Source organism: Dysidea avara, chromosome 7, assembly GCF_963678975.1.
Source record: "Dysidea avara chromosome 7, odDysAvar1.4, whole genome shotgun sequence".
NCBI lineage: Eukaryota > Metazoa > Porifera > Demospongiae > Dictyoceratida > Dysideidae > Dysidea > Dysidea avara.
In genome coordinates, this window is record NC_089278.1 from 19,868,456 (window position 1) to 19,884,819 (window position 16,364).

At 36.6% G+C, this 16,364-nt stretch overlaps 1 protein-coding gene across 1 annotated transcript in view; it reads left to right on the forward strand.

Annotated features, from left to right (window-relative positions):
• The window catches only part of LOC136259965 (uncharacterized), a 54,687-nt gene that overhangs the window by 17,575 nt on the left and 20,748 nt on the right, over positions 1 to 16,364 (forward strand). Inside the window, exons 17-36 of the mRNA XM_066053546.1 lie at positions 3,796 to 3,999; positions 4,119 to 4,256; positions 4,310 to 4,516; positions 5,101 to 5,250; positions 5,302 to 5,508; positions 5,556 to 5,690; positions 5,843 to 6,046; positions 8,081 to 8,218; positions 8,272 to 8,466; positions 9,716 to 9,865; positions 9,917 to 10,123; positions 10,170 to 10,304; positions 11,289 to 11,492; positions 11,604 to 11,741; positions 11,792 to 11,995; positions 12,976 to 13,113; positions 13,167 to 13,370; positions 13,801 to 13,950; positions 14,002 to 14,211; positions 14,264 to 14,404. Of these exons, the coding sequence (XP_065909618.1) occupies positions 3,796 to 3,999; positions 4,119 to 4,256; positions 4,310 to 4,516; positions 5,101 to 5,250; positions 5,302 to 5,508; positions 5,556 to 5,690; positions 5,843 to 6,046; positions 8,081 to 8,218; positions 8,272 to 8,466; positions 9,716 to 9,865; positions 9,917 to 10,123; positions 10,170 to 10,304; positions 11,289 to 11,492; positions 11,604 to 11,741; positions 11,792 to 11,995; positions 12,976 to 13,113; positions 13,167 to 13,370; positions 13,801 to 13,950; positions 14,002 to 14,211; positions 14,264 to 14,404 (3,459 nt within the window). The remainder of the gene's footprint in view (positions 1 to 3,795; positions 4,000 to 4,118; positions 4,257 to 4,309; positions 4,517 to 5,100; positions 5,251 to 5,301; positions 5,509 to 5,555; positions 5,691 to 5,842; positions 6,047 to 8,080; positions 8,219 to 8,271; positions 8,467 to 9,715; positions 9,866 to 9,916; positions 10,124 to 10,169; positions 10,305 to 11,288; positions 11,493 to 11,603; positions 11,742 to 11,791; positions 11,996 to 12,975; positions 13,114 to 13,166; positions 13,371 to 13,800; positions 13,951 to 14,001; positions 14,212 to 14,263; positions 14,405 to 16,364) is intronic.

Genomic DNA, 16,364 nt, shown 5'->3' on the forward strand with positions numbered 1-16,364 from the left:
CAAATCACCCTGTAGAGAGATCAGCTAGAAGCAGTTACCTTGTAGGGATTTCAGCTACAAACAAATCACCCTGTAGAGAGTTCAGCTACAAAGAAACCATTCTGTAAAGAGCTCAGCTGCAAACAAATCACTTGTACAGAATTCAGCTACAAACAAATCACCCTGTAGAAAGATCAGTTAGAAGAAGTTACCTTGGAGAAAGTTCAGCTACAAAGAAACCATTTTGTAAAGAGCTCAGCTGCAAACAAATCACCTGTACAGAATTCAACTACGAACAAATCTCCCTGTAGAGAGATCAGCTAGAAGAAATTACCTTGTAGAGAGTTCATCTACAAAGAAACCACCATGTAGAGAGTTCAGCTGCAAAGAAATCACCCTGTAGAAAATTCTGCCAGAAACAAATTGCCCTGTAGAAAGATCAGTTAGAAGAAGTTACCTTTTAGAGAGTTCAGCTACAAAGAAACCATTCTGTAAAGAGCTCAGCTGCAAACAAATCACCTATACAAAATTCAGCTACAAACACATCACCCTGTAGAGAGATCAGCTAGAAGAAGTTACCTTGTAGATCGTTCAGCTACAAACAATTCACCCTGTAGAGAGAGCAATTAGAAGAAGTCACCTTGTAGAGTGTTCAGTTACAAAGAAACCACCATGGAGATTTCTGTAATCAATATAATTTATGTGACCGGATTTGCGAAAAGGAGTCTTCCACACACATCCAATTCCGTAAACGTTGGAGACCATAACTCAGTGTTCAAGTAACATATTAACCTGAAAATTGCACCATGTATTCAGCTATAGTGGTGCTCACCACTGTCCAAATATCAAGGCAATAGCTCTTTCCAATCTGAAGTTATCAATTGTCAAAGTTGGCAAATTGGATGTGTGTGGAAGACCCCTTTTCGCAAATGCGGTCAAATATGTATTATACAGTATATATAATTTGTACATTTACTGATAAAATATTTAAAGTACATCTACTTCATCTTTTCTTCTTCCTGTAGTAAAGAAAAAAAAATGTGGGTTAAAAAAGTCCCAAAGCTGGTATACAAATACAAAAAGAAATGAAATCTAATCCAAAACAGCCAAGCTGTAAAAAAAGTGTGCGGCCCTCAGAAAGGCTATGGTGAAAAAAATGTGAAATCCAAGGTGGCGGCCAAGAAATGGCTGTGATGGTAGGTTAATGGTAAAAATTTTAATAATGACAATTTAGGTAAATTTTGTGAAGCGGCACAAAAATTCACCTGAATTGTCTTTATTAAAATTTTTACCATTAACCTACCATCACAGCCATTTCTTGGCCGCCACCTTGGATTTCACATCTTTTTTCACCATAGCCTTTCTGAGGGCCGCACACTTTTTTTACAGCTTGGCTGTTTTGGATTAGATATATATATATAGCCATGACTAAAGTAAGGATTAAAGTCTAATGGCTGCAGGTATAGGCGACTTCCCTTGTTTCATAACTTTTTATATTATCCCTACCTGAATTTAAAATTCCTAATTTTTCTTTGTACTATTTTTGTAACAGTGTAAATGGCATATTGCATCAATGGATAGACAATCATATCATAAAATGGGAAGCAATCTTTTCACCTATTCGCAAAACTTTTAAAACTTGTTTTTAAAAAAGGAAGAAGGGTATAAATTTCTGAGCTCAAACTTGTGCTTTTTTATCATGTCAGAGTGCTATTCCCACTGTTCACTGCCAGCACCCCAACTTTAAACTACTAGAATTGTAAGAATAATTAGTTCTGCAGATAGTAGAGGTGTTAACACGTTCTCTACTATCTATGGAAGCAATTCTTGTATGTATTTATCTATATCAAGACACACAGTAGTGTGTCGTGCAGCCAAGAAAGCTGGTGTACCACACCGTGAGTATATTAATAGGAAGAAAGAAAACAGCTTTTTCATGCATGCATAGCTTCATGGCCCCTTCTCCAAAGCACACCATTTTTGCATTATTGCTGTTTGCCAGGTAGGGTAGGCCATGCACACAGCATATTTTATTAACTTCGCACCAGCGATTTGCCAGATAAAAGGTTCAAGTTAACTTCTTCATTTTTTCTATATTCTTAAGCAGTAGAGGGGTTATGGGGACTTAGATTTATTTTTGCACACTTTGCAAAAGTTGCTATAAAACGCAAACATGTATCTCAATTGTCTTGATCTTCGGCACAAATGAAGAGCATATAAAGGTGCATGAATTCACGTATCAAGTCTGCTGTGAATCTGATGAATACCCAAGGAGTTATGAGCATTTATTCACGTAAAAAAGATCAAACTTCTGTCATGGCTACAGGATAAACTGAGTTTGGTTTGAAAATTGGTGTGTACATAGGCTGATCATCGTAGCAGTGCCTTTTGATGGTTTGAAATGCAGTAGGGTTACAGCTACAAAGTTATAAAGCAAAAATCCAAACAAGGGTAAAATCGTAGGATCGAGATACTCTAATAGAGCAGTCACTGCAGTAAAGAAAGGCGCACAAAAATGAATTCAAACCAGACCTAACACCTGCATCCTTAACCACTGAACCGTTGCTATCTTGGCTCTTAATTTCTGCTTTATAAATAGACACCTATAATTTCATAGATCTACTAATAGATGTTATAGTAGAACATTTTATGTATGTTCTATTAGAAGTCTTCAAAAACTGTGCACTCTATTAGCAAGAGTATATAATGTGGGATACTCTTGCCATTAGAGTATTGCAATAATATTACTAAATACTGAAGTAAAACTCTAGTACTACCCTGTAGATTGTTCTAGAACATTCTATGTATGTTCTATTAGAAGTCCTAAAAAATGTGTGCTCTATTAGCTAGAGTATCACAATAACATTACCAAATATTGAAGTAAAGCATGCAATACATTTATAAGTCTGTCTTAAGTAATCATCATTGCGTCTATATAGAGAAGAAGAAATGTGAATAAAAACACACCCCAAAGTCAGTCATAGGCTGGTTTTGGGGCCTTAAAAGGTACAAAACGCATTGAAATCAAAGGTGGCAACCAAGAAATGGCTGCAATGATGTTAGTGCTAATAAATTTTAACTATGCACACAAGCGATATTAAAATTAACATCACTGCAGCCATTTCTTAGCCGCCACCTTTGATTTCATAACTTTTTTCACCCAGGCTTTTTAAGACTGCACCATTTTTTTCATAGCTTGGCTGCAGCATTTGCATGGACAATACTTTTACCTCTTGGAACATTGCTTACCATAAAACAAACTTTGCATCTACACACATGCACTGACTATTAATTACTGAAGCAAAGTGGCTATTCTGCTTCATTTTCAGCTATGGCTCTCATTACCTGTTGTATGCTTCAAACTCCCCGTGTGACTTCCATTGTCAAAGTTGCCTTCCCACTCTTAGGCCCACTCCACCACCTCTGGACACAAAGGAGGACAAAGATTCATCCATTACAGTAGGCGAAAAGGCACATCTCGGGCCTATGTGATGGCAAACAGTAAAGAATCAAGCCCATAGGGTTAGAGTTATGTTTGTCTCAGGTGGTCAGTAGAAAATTTTGTTTAATAGAAAACTTTTAAAATTCCATAAAAACTTGTTGGTAGTATTTGGGGTTGCTCTAAGACATTTGATTATACCTGAAAAGCTGTCATGAAGGAAAGCTGAAGCTGGTTTCTTGGTGATATTTTAAGGTAGGGAAGGCCAAACCTTTCACTATACAGTACTACCATATACTGTATGATAACAATCACCTGTAAATGTTGTAGAACTCTAATAAAGCAGTCAAGATTTATAGTATGCATTGATTCTACAGGAGGTGTTGATTATGAGTCTGGACCATACACTGTCACATTTCATGCTGGACAGACCAGTGTTTCATTTAATGTTTCATTAACTGATGATAAAATATTAGAACCTAATGAACAGTTTGTTCTCACTATCAACTCATCCTCACTACCTAATGGATTTACAGTTGATAATCCTAGTCAAGTTGTGGTGACCATCATTGATAATGATAGTGAGTGTCATTTGTTAGTACATAAATTGACTATGTGCAATTGTCATAATGCTAATGTACAGTAGTAATCATTCAAGTATAGATCCATTTGATGATATTATTTATATTATGTATTATAGGATCTGTAGTAACATTCAACCAGTCAACATACAGTGTTGATGAAGATGATGGACCAGCACAACCTGTACTAGTTCTCAGTAACCCATCATCAACTAATATTACTGTACAAGTTAGAAGTAATGACATTACTGCAACTGGTGAGTAGACCAACATCACCTTTAACAACATGTTAACAGTGAGAATATTACAGGAGGTGTTGATTATGATTCTGGACCATACACTGTCACATTTCCTGCTGGAGTGATCAGTGTTTCATTTAATGTTCGAATAAATGATGATAACAGATTAGAAGGAAATGAGATATTTAATCTGAGTATCATATCTACTACTAGCTCATTTTCAGATCATGTTACTCATAGTCTTGATATAGCTGTAATGACTATATTTGATGTTGAATGTAAGTGTTTTGCCATTCAATATATTTGTGATGTGCAAGAAGTCTTGCTGTTAAGTAGAGGTTGAATACAGAAAGAGAATTCCATGTCCCAGACTGTGTTACTTCTTGGGCATTTGTCTAGTATCTCACCACCTAGACTACCTGCATCCTACATATTTTCAGTTTCAAGTTTCTGATTCCTTTAGTGGGCCTTTGTGTTTAATGGTTAATGTATGATTTAGAGTTCAGTATAAAGCAATGTACATAGTTATTATATTATAAGCCTATATAATATACATTGATTCTCCCATATATGCTACTCTTTAAAAATGATGTGCGTATGATCATGTGCAGATATTGACTACTGATGACCTTTGGGAGATAATAACCACTACAAGACCTCTAGGGAGGTACTCTACAATGGATAGAGACCTCCTAGCACTCGTTTTAAAAGTCATTTAGTGATTGCTTTTCAGATGTCCTGGGTTTTAATATCCATAAAAATCCTTGTGGTTGGTCTCCAACTACAACAATTACAGATTACTTTGTGTTTGTTACATACTGTATACACATCTGTTTACATATTACTTGTATTTTCACTTCAGTATTAACAGTACAGTTCTCTCAGTCTGTGTTTACTGCCAATGAGTCATCTGGTGTGATACTTGTAACTCTGTTGTTGGAAGGAGGTACATCAGACAGTGACATTAGTGTGACTGTGATACCATCTGACCAGTCGCCATTATCTGCTGAGGGTAAGAGATGTGTGTCCTAGACTGACTTGTTAGTTAGTGTTGACTGATCAGGTAATGGAGTGGACTACACTTCTACCCCTATCACTGCCACCTTCACTGCTGGAACTACTAGTACTACAATTGATGTACCAGTTAGTACAGATGATATTGCAGAAGGGCCAGAGACATTTAGTCTTACCTTTACTATTCCTCCATCACTGAGTCATGTTGTTCCTGGGGACACTACCATGGCTGTTGGAAACATTACTGATACCACGAGTATGCATTTAAGAATTGTATAACTGTTTTATTATTTTCTTGAATAGCTACTGTAAACTTCAGCCAGTCATCATACAATGTTAATGAAACTGCTGGACAATTACAAGTTACACTAATTCTCAGTAATACATCATCAACCATCATTACTGTACAAGTGTCTACCAGGAATATATCAGCATATGGTAAGTGTTGTAGTGTACTATGAACTACCAAAAATAATGAAACACTTTATTTTAACAACCACCTATATAACTCTAACAAATCTATATCAATACGAATGAAATTTAAATAATGCTTGTGTACGTATATTATATTGATTCTGTTATTTCTGTAGGAGGTATTGATTATAATTCTGGACCATACAATGTCACATTTTCTGCTGGAGTGACCAGTGTTTCATTTGATGTTCCAATAAATGATGATAATGTATTAGAGCTTAATGAACAGTTTGTTTTTACTATCATCGCATCCTCACTACCTAATGGATTTACCGTTGATAATCCTAGTCAAGTTGTGGTGACCATAATTGATAATGATAGTGAGTGACATTTGATAGACGTATTACGTAAACTGTTCAAGTGCCTGAGTGATGCACAAACATCCTAGTGCTGATCCGGTTCTGTGTTTTGCATGGCTGCTGTAGGTTTTGCTTTGTTCTGTTATGTTTGTAAAATATCACTGCAGCTCCAATAGTCATCATAAAGTACTGTAGCACTATACACCCTTCATGAAACATTGTTGACTAAAACCTCACAATACGTATCTTCACAATGCCTTAGGTGTATTGGTTAGGTATTGCCTTCAGTGCAACCTAAAATGCTTCTAATAAGTTGCTACAAAGTTTTAAATATTTTAAATTTCTAACGACTGACTAACTAACTGCCTGATTCCTTCAGACGAGCATAACTCAATAATGGCTTAAAGCTACGAGCTTGATTTTTTCACTGTTAGATGTTGCTTCTGTCCAACAGGTACCTTACTGCAATATAATATGCACAATGCATGCATCATGGACTTGTCTTTGTCCTCCTTTGTGTCCTCCTTTGTGTCCTCATTTCTTTTTGCTGACAGTGTAAGGTGTTGATTCGCAGTAGGCTTCATGTTGAAAATTTTTGTATCATGCCTCCAGCAGTTGAAGTAAGCAGATGGGTTGTAAGTTAGCTTCATGTATCCTTCCTGTGTGTAAGGCTGTGTAGTAGGCAGAACATACATACATGAAATGGCTACATTGTAATTACAGTACCGCCCAGAGGTAACATTACACTTGTGAGCAGTTGACACTCGTGTAGCCAATTTTCAAGTCGCAATTTCTTTGGCATGTGTGTGCTAACTAACTCACTACGTATAGCCATGACATGCGAGCTCCTTCGGGTGGCTGCTGTGTGCCTTTGCACATGATATATTCCAGTAGTGCGTCGTGTCAAGTCGTGGCCTGGATTTAAACACCCGCAAGGGATTGTAGCGTTACCTCTGGGCGGTACTGTAGTATTTACAATGCATGCATCATGGACTTAACGTTGTCCTCCTTTGTGTCCCATTTCTTTTTGCTGACAGCCAAAGGTGTTGATTTGCAGTAGCACGATGCATGGCTTCCCTACAGTACGCCGAAATTGTCCGTATTTTCCGTGGTGAATGGACTGATTGCAGAGACGATTCTAACACTGTTCTTTGTTTGTAACGCCGTGTAACAGGATGAACATAGCTGAAAGCAAAGCGTAATGGCCGCTGCACTTTCGAGGCAGTAATTGATAGTTGGGGGTACGTGAATCGTATTTTCGAGGTGACTGGATTGTTGCAGAAGCATTTCTTCTACTGTTTTTTGTCCGTAGTGCTCTGTAACAGGATGAACATAGCTGAAAGTGAAGCGTAATGGCCACTGCACTTTTGAAGCATTTTTTGATAGCTGGGGCACGCGTTCAGATGAAAATATTAATTCAGGTGCCATCCTTTCTTTGATGCGGCATGCGTGGGTTCACCAGTCATAATATTGTTACAAAAAAAAAGTAAGCAAACAGGTTTAAGGAAAAATTAGAAATTTTAAGTCTCGATTAGGGATCATAGAAAAAAAGGTAGGGAAACAAGTGAGGTCGCCTACACCTGCAGATATACTAGTGAACATTTAATCCCTAGGTCTCATGGATTAGGGATTAAATGTTCACTAGTATATCTGCAGGTGTAGGCAACCTCCCTTGTTTCCCTACTTTATTTTTCTATGATCCCTAATTGAACTTAAAATTTCTAATTTTTTCTTAAACTTGTAATTTTATTTGCATGCATATGGACTTGCACTGACTATTCACAGGATTACTTACTTGTAGTACCATCATCCATCAGCTGGCTTTAAATTTGATGCTGTTGAGTTTGAAGAAACAACAGCAGCAAGAAAAAGAATAAAAACCCCTGACATCTATTTTCTTTATGTCTGGAAGCCCCCTTCCCCCCACCCCCAGCTTATAGTCAACTCTGGAATTTGCTCAATTCCAGCTTTTATATGAGGGGAAATATACTGATTGCTTATAAGCTTCGAACCAATATGATGACAATGTATTTATACATTATTTGTACATAATAGGTTCTGTAGTAACATTCAAGCAGTCAACATACAGTGTTGATGAAGATGATGGACCAGCACAACCTGTACTAGTTCTCAGTAACCCATCATCAACTGATATTACTGTACAAGTTAGAAGTAATGACATTACTGCAACTGGTAAGTAGACCAACATCACCTTTAACAACATGTTAACAGTGAGAATATTATAGGAGGTGTTGATTATGATTCTGGACCATACAATGTCACATTTCCTGCTGGAGTGACCAGCATTCAGTTTGATGTTCCAATAAATGATGATGATATATTGGAGACAAATGAAACTTTTCATCTCAGCATCATTTCTAATTCACTACTCAGTAAAGCTGCTCCTAATCAAACTGATATTACTATAGTTGATAATGACAGTGAGTAATGTGTGTGCTATGTAAACAAACATATTAAACATGTGGAAACAACAGTTGTTGTTTGCCCATTATAATTGTCTTTGTAACTGATACAGTGCTCAGTATACGTATTTACGTAATATATGTAGGATTTTAAACACAAAGAGTAGTTTCTGTTAGGCTTTCTTGCTTGAGGACAACTTAAAAGTAAAGATGGAAAACTGATAGAAAGAAATTTGAATACAATATATGCAACCCAAAAACCCTAGTAACACTTAATAATCCGTAAAATTATGGATAAACTATGGGTATAGCCTTTTAAAAGTTCTTAAAATCTACTTATAGTGCAGTGGCAATCAAACAACTAATAGAGATCTTTCGCATTCTTAGCATTCACAAGTTACACTTAGGCTTAAGTCCAATACATACCTATTGTTCCCAAATTTTGTGCTGAACCATAGCACATTAATTAGGGCTTTCACTAGTGCATAAACAAATGCTAGAATTGAGCATTTGACTGTTTGAGAGAAAAGCTGTGAATAATTTAAATGCTGTTAATAATGAAAACCCACAATCAAAGTTTTTAATGTATTGAAGTGAGACCTATTGTTGAAAGAATTCTATGTACTTACTTGTTGAAATACTCTTTGTTATAGACAGTAAAGTGAGTGTAAACAATAGCAAAGTAGTAGTTTTAATGCTGTAAACAACCCTACACCTGGCGTGCAAGCTGGCACAAGTAGCACTTTTGGCTACCAGGTTGTTAACTAAGTGTCGGAATACAAGTTTCATCCATGTAAACAACTTGACATGTGTTGTGTCTTGTCCTGTAACTGCTTCCAGTTGAACATAACCTAATTATATTTGGGCGCCCACCATGGGATTTGAATGTTATGATTTTGCTTTTGAATGCTTCCAAACAAACAAATTTCAGTACATTTGTTTATGCACTAAAGTGATTGCTATATTACAAATGTGGATACAAAGTTGACTGTTTTATTAGAATAACTGACTGCTCTATTAGAGCATCTTTATCTTTTTACGCTTGTGGCATTTAAAATGTTTGCTATATACTGCAAGTAACACTTACAATTTTGCACTAATTTTCTGAGAATTTAACCAATATTCTGGAATATTCCCTCTTTCTTTCTCAAATTATTCTAGCACAATAAATGCATGCCTGGTTATACTGAATGTATTAAAGTGCAAACTATCTGAAATGGTATGAACTATAAAATTGTTTACAAGTTTCAATACATATACATTGCAGTTTTGATGGTGACATTCTCTCAACCTTTATATGTTGGAACTGAGTCACTTGGTAGAGTTCCTGTGACTCTGTTATTGGAAGGAGGTACATCAGACAGTGACATTAGTGTGACTGTGACACCATCTGACCAGTCGCCATTATCTGCTAAGGGTAAGATATGTGTGTCCTAGACTGACTAGTTAGTTAGTGTTGACTGATCAGGTAATGGAGTGGACTACATTTCTACTCCTATCACTGCCACCTTCACTGCTGGAACTACTAGTACTACAATTGATGTACCAGTTAGTACAGATGATATTGCAGAAGGGCCAGAGACATTTAGTCTTACCTTTACTATTCCTCCATCACTGAGTCGTGTTGTTCCTGGGGACACTACCATGGCCATTGGAAACATTACTGATACCACAAGTATGTATTAAGAATTGTATAACTGTTTTATTGTTTTCTTGAATAGCTACTGTAAACTTCAGCCAATCATCATACAGTGTTAATGAAACTGCTGGACAATTACAAGTTACACTAATTCTCAGTAATACATCATCAACCATCATTACTGTACAAGTGTCTACCAGGAATATATCAGCATATGGTAAGTGTTGTAGTGTACTATCAAGGGTTAATAAACTCAATTATTAACTCTTGGTACTATTTTATAGTTGTAACATGGGCACGAGTGATTTGCCTGATATGTATGCCCAAAGCTTGAGGGTTGTGGGCATACATATCAGGCAAATCACGAGTGCCTATGTTACAGCTAATATGTAACACTTCTTTTCAGGCTGATAGCCTTGATGCCAATACGAGTGTAACCACTGGATTCATTTTGTTATTGTTATTAGTGCTTTACAGTGACCAGTGCTGAAGGTCTGACAGCAACATGTACTGCAGCCTTATATGTATGCCTGAAAGATTCGATTATTATGGTTAGGCACGTTGTAGTTATGATTGTTATAATAAACGGACGAGTCCTACAGATATCACGAAAAAGTTGAGTAGGGCGAATTTACAAGTGTTTTAATGCTTTTGCGTTATATTAAGACTGATCACAACATATACTAAAGACCTAAAGGGGTAAGCTTCATTATAGAGCAGTTAACTAGTGTCGTCTGTAATGTGGGCGTGTCCGCATTTGAAATGTGCTGAAATGCTTGTGAATACATTGTAACACTAATAATATTCTCACCTTTAAGTAACATTTCCCAACTTGTAGAACGGCAAGGATACTGAAACGCTTTCATTTGAGTGCTTCTTGCGGCAACCCTTTTAATTTGTGGTAATCATAATTTGAGCATTAATTTATTCCCACAATCGATTTCAGTTTGAGCTTGTATTAAAAAAAAACAGAGGGTGGTACCACTACCTCATCCACATCAAGGCCATACTTGCTTTGATGAAAGTGGCTTGCTCTTTTAGAAGAACAACCACTTTTCGGGATACATTTCAATGTACGCCAGTGTACATTTAGATGTGTCCCTGTGAAGAGGTGTACATGGCAAATGTATCCTCTGGAATTCCTTTGATCTGAGGTGTCAAAGTGTTACATGAACTATTATTGATTCTTTTATTTCTGTAGGAGGTGTTGATTATGATTCTGGACCATACACTGTCACATTTCATGCTGGACAGACCAGTGTTTCATTTAATGTTTCATTGACTGATGATAAAATATTAGAACCTAATGAACAGTTTGCTCTCACTATCATCTCATCCTCACTACCTAATGGATTTACAGTTGATAATCCTAGTCAAGTTGTAGTGACCATAATTGATAATGATAGTGAGTGACATTTGTTATATCATTGCTCTTGTATGGTCATAGTGTACAGCAGTTTATCATTCAATCATAGATCATTTGATGACATTTAATTGTATAATGTATATCATGTAGGATCTGTAGTAACATTCAACCAGTCAACATACAGTATTGATGAAGATGATGGACTAGCACGACCTGTAGTAGTTCTCAGTAACCCATCATCAACTGATATTACTGTACAAGTTTCTGATAATCAGGATACTGCCACTGGTGAGTGAAGTAACACCATCACAAACAAGTTGAGAAATATAATATTACAGGAGGTGTTGATTATGATTCTGGACCATACACTGTTACGCTTCCTGCTGGAGTGACCAGTGTTTCAATTGCTGTTCCAATAAATAACGATGATATATTGGAATTTACCGAACATTTTAATCTCACTATCATCTCATCCTCACTACCTAATGGATTTACAGTTGATAATCCTAGTCAAGTTGTTGTGACCATAATTGATAATGATAGTGAGTGAACATTAATATGACAAGTAGAATTGTTTGTATGTGATAGATCGTTTACTATCATATAAAACATTTTATATTTGAGTAGGGATCATGAAAATAGAAAGCAGCGAAACAAGGGAGATCATCTACACCTGTAGCTATACAACATTTCGTTTAATCCCTTCTTCAATTATATAAAGCCTGTTAATAGTATAACCATAACTGAAGTAGGGATTAGATGTCCACTAGTATAGCTACTAGTGTAAATGACTTCCCTTGCTTCATTGCCTTTTATTTTTACGATCCCTATACACATAAAATTTCTAATTTTACTTATGGTATATACTTTTTGTAACACAATTTTGAACCACAACATATCACATCAAAGAAAAGAATGTGCCAGATATATTATAAAATTCAAACTTCCAACTTTCAGTTAATGAAATCAAATACACCATTTTGCTTTGTGTTCCAACAAATGAAGAACAGTATGAGAAATGTCTATCCAATCAATCCACTCACTGCAGAAATCACTGACAACTTGGTCATGATGCGCTACCCATTAATTAACACCTACGTAGAAATAAAGAAAAAAATGGGACACAAAGGATGACAAAGTAAGTTCATGGTGCATGCATTGTAGCTGTTGTAGTTGGTGTAAAAGCACATCCAGGACCTAAGCGACATTGAACAGTGAAAAAAATCAAGCCCGTAGCCTTAACCATAGTTGAGTAATGCTTGGCTAAATTCTAGCATTAGTTGGTCAGTCATTTAGTAGTTAAATGCACAATTCTGTAGAAACCTGTGTTGAAATTGTTTGTGGTTGCATGCTCTACTATACCTAACTAATACTTACCCAAACTGTCATGAAAGAAAAAGTGATGCTGGCTTTTGTGCAGTATTATTGGGCAGGAAAGTCCAAACTTCCATGATCCCTACTACACAGTACTCTATGCTGTGGTGATGTACACTGTTTGCTTACTATACATCACTTGTCATAGGATCTGTAGTAACATTCAGCCAATCAACATACAGTGTTGATGAAGATAATGGACCAGCACAACCTGTACTAGTTCTCAGTAACCCATCATCAACTGATATTACTGTACAAGTTAGAAGTAATAACATTACTGCAACTGGTAAGTAGACCAACATCACCTTTAACAACATGTTAACAGTGAGAATATTACAGGAGGTGTTGATTATGATTCTGGACCATACAATGTCACATTTCCTGCTGGAGTGAGCAGTATTTCATTTGATGTTCCAATAAACGATGATAGTGTATTAGAGACAAATGAAACCTTTCACCTTGACATCATTCCTAGTTCACTGCCAAGCAGAGTCAGTCAAAGTGATCCCAGTCAAGCTGATATTAGTATAATTGATGATGAGAGTAAGTGTTGAGTTTTCTTTAGTATACTATGTCATATGGAATGGACTCACTGATTAAAATAATTTGCGTACATATATAATTGTACACTGGTGTAGATATCAGCTGATAAATTACCTATGTAGGACTTGATGCACAAATTATATTTACTAGTGCTTTTTTGAGACATAAAATGTAATAGAACGACTCTTCTGAGCATTTTCACAATTGAATCATTCTATAGTAGATTTCCAATTTGTCTTTTAAATTGTTTGTGGACCAAAAAATATATTATGTGAATCAAGACACTCCAACGTTAATGCCTCAAGTAACATTTGTATGTTGGATTAGTGTACATATTATTATGCTCTACTACAAGGGCACTAAACAAAAAATGTTATAATATACAAATAGCACAAACTATACAATGTTTGACTGTGTGCATACATTGCAGTTTTGATGGTGGGATTCTCTGTGACTCTGTACGTTGGGCATGAGGGGGTTGGTAGAGTTCCTGTAACTTTGAAATTGGAAGGAGGTACATCAGACAGTGACATTAGTGTGACTGTGACACCATCTGACCAGTCGCCATTATCTGCTGAGGGTAAGAGATGTGTGTCCTAGACTGACTAGTTAGTTAGTGTTGACTGATCAGGTAATGGAGTGGACTACACTTCTACTCCTATCACTGCCACCTTCACTGCTGGAACTACTAATACCACAATCAATGTACCAGTGACTAGAGATAGCATTGTAGAGAGTAGTCGCGAGTCATTTGATCTTACCTTTACCATTCCTTCATCACTAAGTCATGTTGTTCCTGGGGACTTCCCCATGGCTTTTGGAGAAATTATTGATGGGACAGGTAAGTATTTAATAATGTTTATAAATTGCTTTGACATTAATTCTCTTTATAGTTACAGTATCCTTTAGCCAGCCACGCTACTTTGTTGCTGAAAATCAAAAGTTTTTACCTGCACTGATGCTCAGTCACTTAATAATAGACCGAGACTTCTTTATTGTTGTTCAAGTGATCAGTAACAATATATCAGCTTATGGTAAGTGTTAAATATATAGCACATTAATTAGATTGTCATAATAATGTTTTATAAGTACATTGCTTAGACGGGTTTCTCTCTCTTCTACAATAGTATTCATGCCTCATGAATTAGTATATGAGATATTTACTAATGAAACAAAATGTAAAATGACCCAGAAAAATGTTACAAGATCCATGCATCAGTTACAATTTGGTACTGACAAGATGGAAAGTGTAAAATAAGTGCTTTACACATGAAATTAGTATAAATCCAAAATTGTGCAACATCCATGTAAATTCCATGTATCAAGACACACGGTAGTGTGTCGTGCGGCCCAAGAAGCCGGCGCGCAACCCCGTGAGTATATTGACAGGAAGAAAGAAAACGCAATTTTCGCACCTCCGTAGCTCTGTGCTGCCTTGATGAAACAAGACAACGTTTGCTGTGTACATTCCCTCCAACTTCAGTACTCCACATTCCAAATTTGAGCGAAATCGCTTCAGGCATTCCTGAGATATGCGACTTCAAAAATTGGCTTAGTTTCTTCGTTTTTTTTTTCTTCTTATTTTTCTTCCTCTTTTCGCACACTTACAAAAACTGCTATAAAACGCGAACGCATTATCCGATTGCCTTGAAATTTGGCACACAGAAGGGGGGTATAAAGGCGCATCTCTGTACCAACTTTGGCTGGAATACCATAAACAGGCAAAGAGTTATGAGCGATTTTGCACGAAAAATAACACCAATATGTTGTCACGCCTACAGGGTAAACCGCGTATGGGAAGAAGCTGAAAATCCGTGGGTGAATAGGTTAACTATTGAACCTCAAACCTTTTGTGGTTTGAAAGAAATCAAGCTAAAAACCAGGAAGATACAGCGAAACAATCAACAGTGTGTAACAATTACGCAATCGAGATTAGCAAAAAAATTTTATTATTATTATTATGCTTGCCACGCCTACCAGATAAACCACTTGGGGTAATGCTTTGAAAATCGCTGTACTGATGGAGTTATCATCTTAGAAAGGCTCTTCAATGGTGTAGAAAAATCAGACTTAAAGCCATGGAGTTATAACACGAAATCCAACTTGGTGTAGCAAGTGCGAGATCGAGATACTCTAATAGAGCAGTCATCCTAATAGAGCAGTCACCCTGAACAGAATTCAAGAGATCAGTTAGAAATAAGTAGAGATCAGCTACAAACAAATCACCCTGTAGAGAGTTCAGCTACAAACAATTCACCCTGTTCAGACATCAGTTAGAAGAAGTTTTCTTGTAGAGAGTTCAGTTACAAACAAATCACCCTGTTGAAAGATCAGCTAGAAGATGTCACCTTATAGATAGTTCAGTTACAAAGAAACCACCATGTAGAGAATTCAGCTACAAACTAGTGACCCTGTAGATACATCAGCTAGAAGAAGTTACCTTGTACAGAGTTCAGCTACAAAGAAACCATTCTGTAAAGAGCTCAGTTGCAAACAAATCACCTATACAGAATTCAGCTACAAACAAATCACCCTGTAGAGAGATCAGCTAGAAGAAGTTACCTTGTAGATAGTTCAGCTACAAACAAATCATCCTGTAGAGAGATCAGCTAGAAGAAGTTACCTTGTAGATAGTTCAGCTACAAACAATTCACCCTGTACAGAGCTCAGTTAAAAGAGGTTTCCTTGTAGAGAGTTCAGCTACAGACAAATCACCCTGTAGAGAGATCAGTTAGAAGAAGTTACCTTGTAGATCGTTCAGCTACAAACAATTCACCCTGTAAAGAGATCAGCTAGAAGAAGTTACCTTGTAGAGAGTTCAGCTACAAAGAAACCATCATGTGGAGAATTCAGCCGCAAACAAATCATGTATAGAGAGTTCAGCTACAAACAAATCTCCCTGTAGAGAGATCAGCTAGAAGAAGTTTCCTTGTAGAGAGTTCTGCTACAAACAAATCACCCTGTAGAAAGATCAGCTAGAAGAAATCACCTTGT